The sequence below is a fragment of the Halyomorpha halys genome, unplaced genomic scaffold (genome assembly GCF_000696795.3).
Source record: "Halyomorpha halys isolate HHAL.00 unplaced genomic scaffold, Hhal_1.1 Scaffold28.1, whole genome shotgun sequence".
Taxonomy (NCBI): Eukaryota; Metazoa; Arthropoda; class Insecta; order Hemiptera; family Pentatomidae; genus Halyomorpha; species Halyomorpha halys.
Genome location: NW_027110130.1, coordinates 1442109 through 1445850, shown reverse-complemented (window position 1 = coordinate 1445850; position 3742 = coordinate 1442109). Strand labels below are relative to the sequence as shown.

Below are 3742 nucleotides of genomic sequence, written 5' to 3'. Positions count from 1 at the left end.
AGAGAGAGAGAGAGAGAAGAAAAAAATAAATAAAAAGAAAATTAAACTTAAAATAAAATAACATCTTAAACACAATCATTGCTATTTACAATATATACATTCAGCCTTTGAACTGAGCTCTTCTCCCCGCTAAGGAGGAAAGAGCAGGACTCGTCAATATCCAGGCGCCATTAAGTCATTATAGAAACCTCATTTTATTATATTACATTTATTGAGGCAAAAATTATATGAAATTTAATTATATAATATACAATATCATTGTACAATGAAATTGTATTATAAGGAAAAATTACACAAGTGGTCGAAAAGTATAACAAATTTTACATACATTTAATTGTCTGTATATTGTCCCTTGATGTGACAAACCATGATCATTTAAAGTAAAAACTATTTTTAAAAGTGTTATTAGAATATTATGTTAAAATAACAAATCGTTAGGTGTTAAAAATATAGTATTTATAAGTAACACTGATCTCAATTATTAATACTAGTAATTATTAATAATTTATCTAAATATATACTACTAACTATATATTAAAAGTTAATATTGTAATTAAAAAAATCCACCGTGATAAAATGAGTTTTTATGAAGAAGTGAAAATATCGACTGATCCTCAAAATCCACAAAATACCTTTCTTAACAGTCATTGGAATAAAAATCTACAGTAATAAAATAGGAATTTCTATAGAATTGAAACAATTGACTGATCTTCAAGATCCACAAAAATATATGTAATTAATAGTAAAAAAAAAATGTTATCTATATCAAAATCAAATTAACTATAATAAATTATATTGAAGTGTGATTCTGAAAAAAATTTATAAATAATATTAAGCAATATTATTCATTAATTTTTATTTTATATTTACCTTCAGTTTTTTCCTTCTTTGCCAAAATATTATAATAAAAACAACGATACAATAGTTTCTTATTTATATATTATAAATGTAAGTTTCGGGGATAACATGTCCTTAGTATATACAATGTAACGTCTATCACGCTCCAACTGACTAGGTATATACTTTTTTATGAACTATATAGCCAAGTAAATTTAATGAATTTATTACATAATTGCCTCAGTATTAAATTGATTATAAATGAATGAATGAAATGTGTTTATTTATAAAAATAACTTATAAATCTGTTTAAGCGATAAAAACACATAGAAAATAGAAAAATATTTAATTAGCTAATATAGAGACTTTTTTTTTCAAATTTTAATTGATTCCTTGGTTGTATAGAACTTAAAGCTCTTAAAGAACTTAAATCTCTTTAAGAGATTTAAGCATTTAAAGCCTGATTTTAAAACAAACAAATTTTGTAAGATCATTTAGATAATATATATTAAGAAAAATTAAAAATATGATGTATAGAAAGAAAAAAAATAAATAAACAAAAAAAATTATATATTACTATTATATATTATAAGTTTTACTCTACTATGCCTTTATTTCATAAAATTAAAAAAAAATTGACTTACTGTAAATATGCTGGGTATTCAGCAACCCAATACTGTTCAAAAGCTTAACCTTTTTGAATATTTTTTTTTCCTCTTGTTAGTTTTATTTATGATATTAAATATTAAAAACAATTAATAAATAAAAGATTGTTTTTCTGAAAAAATAAATACGTTGTTTTCTGTATTCAAGAATAAAAATATTTTAAATGAAGCTAAACATTTTAGATGTAGATTTTAAAACTAAAAGTGAATTATATTACGCTGCGGACACAGTATCCCCGAATAAATATATGTACTTAAAACGTATTTTTTTCTATGCTTCTGACCATAGGGATATTATAATTTTAATTAATCATATAATTAAATAAATAAAAAATATATATATAATATATTCCTAATATCAAATAAAATAAGGGGAAAAGAAGAAATATTCAATTTAAATAATTATTTTCATATAAATACCTCAAAAGCTTTTGATGATCTTTTATTATATCTCGTAATTGGTTGTAGAGCAAAGAATTGTTCCTCTGGTTGGTCTTTTGGTTAAGTTTGAACTTTAGTGTTGTCAAATGATGGCTAAGCACAGCAAATTGGGCATAAAGACACATGAGGACTTGATAGAACATGCAAATATACACAGCCAAGAACAATCCTCCCCAGATCATAACGATCATTTCATAAGCGAAAATTATTTCGTAGAAAGGAGATTTGTCAATGGGCAAAGGATACCAACCGCCCATGATCTTTTTCTTTCCTGTCGTCACAGTGTTCATATTCCCAGTGTGATAAAGGATATAGTCCACGGAGATTCCAGGATCAGCAATAGACAGAACCACTATACTGGTATTCACCACGAAGGCTGCTTTGCACAAAACGTTGGACTTTTTTGCAATTTTTTCATAAATCTCATCCGTGACAGAAGTGTTACTCTTCGGAATTGAAATAAAATCTTTTCTCATCAAATCGTACAGTTTACTCTGACTGTCCAAACGGAACCAGAACACCAGGATTTTGCAGCACATTTGCAGAGCTGGTAAAGTATGCAGATTTAGAAACGTAGCTTTCTGTATATCGACTTTTATCATGAAGTAACTCAGGTATTGGCAGAAAATATACGGCAAAGCTAAAAGAAGGGTGATAAATACTTTGATTTTTATTATGGCGTTTCTCTTCCCGCAGGCTCTGTACTCTTTGATGGTTTTCCAGATGCCGAAGAATTTTAGGTAGCCAACATTGAGACCGTGGATGACATCTGAGTCTGCGATGACCGTTTGGTAGCTCATGGCGCTCTCGCAGTCCTCAATGCACTGATAGTCCTGGCCCGTCCTGATTATCAAATATAAACCCTCAATAAGGATCAGCCTGGTTAATTAATGTTCCAATTACCGGAAAGATGAGGAGGGACGAGTTATTAATTGACAATTAATAAATTGTTATCTCATCTCGAGCAGATTCCTATTCAATTAAAGGTCGAAGGGCATTTTTGACCTTGAATATGGCAATTTGGTGGCTAATATTTGATGTTGGCCTCAATTATTTTCGTATTTTGCAAAATTATGGGAATAAAACATCAGCAAATTTCGTAATATCACCTTTTTGTTTTGTTTTGAAAGTTTAGTAGTGATTTTATCAAATACTGTAGTTATTTATTTTATTGAACACTAGCAAACCTGGGAATGCTTGGCTAATTCTATATTTAAGGATGTATATATATATTAATTGGACACTATTGAAATTCTGATATCAATTAATATTTAGATGAAGTGATAAGACGGTAACTATAGTAACAAATGGTAACAGCTAACTTCGCTTTATAATCATTAATACTGCTCCCATTTAGTTGATTTTTTCTTATTCCTTTAGGCAATCTGTTTATCGATGCTATATTCATATATGAATAGTTTATATTATATAATCCTCATTTCACTTCAATATTAGTACTATATTGAAACAATTCAGATTGACTTAAATAAGTGTGGTAAAAGATTTTAGACAAAGTTAATATTGGTCTTTAGGACCTCCAGAATCCCTTAAATACGAATTTTTGGAAAATAAAATGTTTCTTTAAAAAAATAGAATTAACTTCAACACGACTCAGCCGATCTGCATCAAACTTTGCAGTGGTTTAGGGCTCTGTAAACTGCGCCGAAGGGCAAAAACAGGATCTAATTAAACAAATTAGAATCAGAGAAGAGAAGGGAATTTTACAAAAATGTTCTAAATTTGAGACCAATATTTTGTCCTTATATGGGCACTAAGTCTAATTGATGTTAATGTAGATT

General features: G+C 28.0%; 1 protein-coding gene across 2 annotated transcripts in view; it reads right to left on the bottom strand.

Moving 5' to 3' along the window:
• LOC106683679 (odorant receptor 10-like) overlaps positions 1–2750 on the bottom strand; it is an 11939-nt gene extending 9189 nt beyond the window's left edge. For both annotated transcript variants that reach the window (XM_067048210.1, XM_067048211.1), the window contains exon 1: positions 1923–2750. In XM_067048210.1, coding sequence (XP_066904311.1) covers positions 1923–2743 — 821 coding nt within the window. In that variant the 5' untranslated portion in view covers positions 2744–2750. The remainder of the gene's footprint in view (positions 1–1922) is intronic.
• Between the last annotated feature and the right edge of the window lie 992 nt (positions 2751–3742).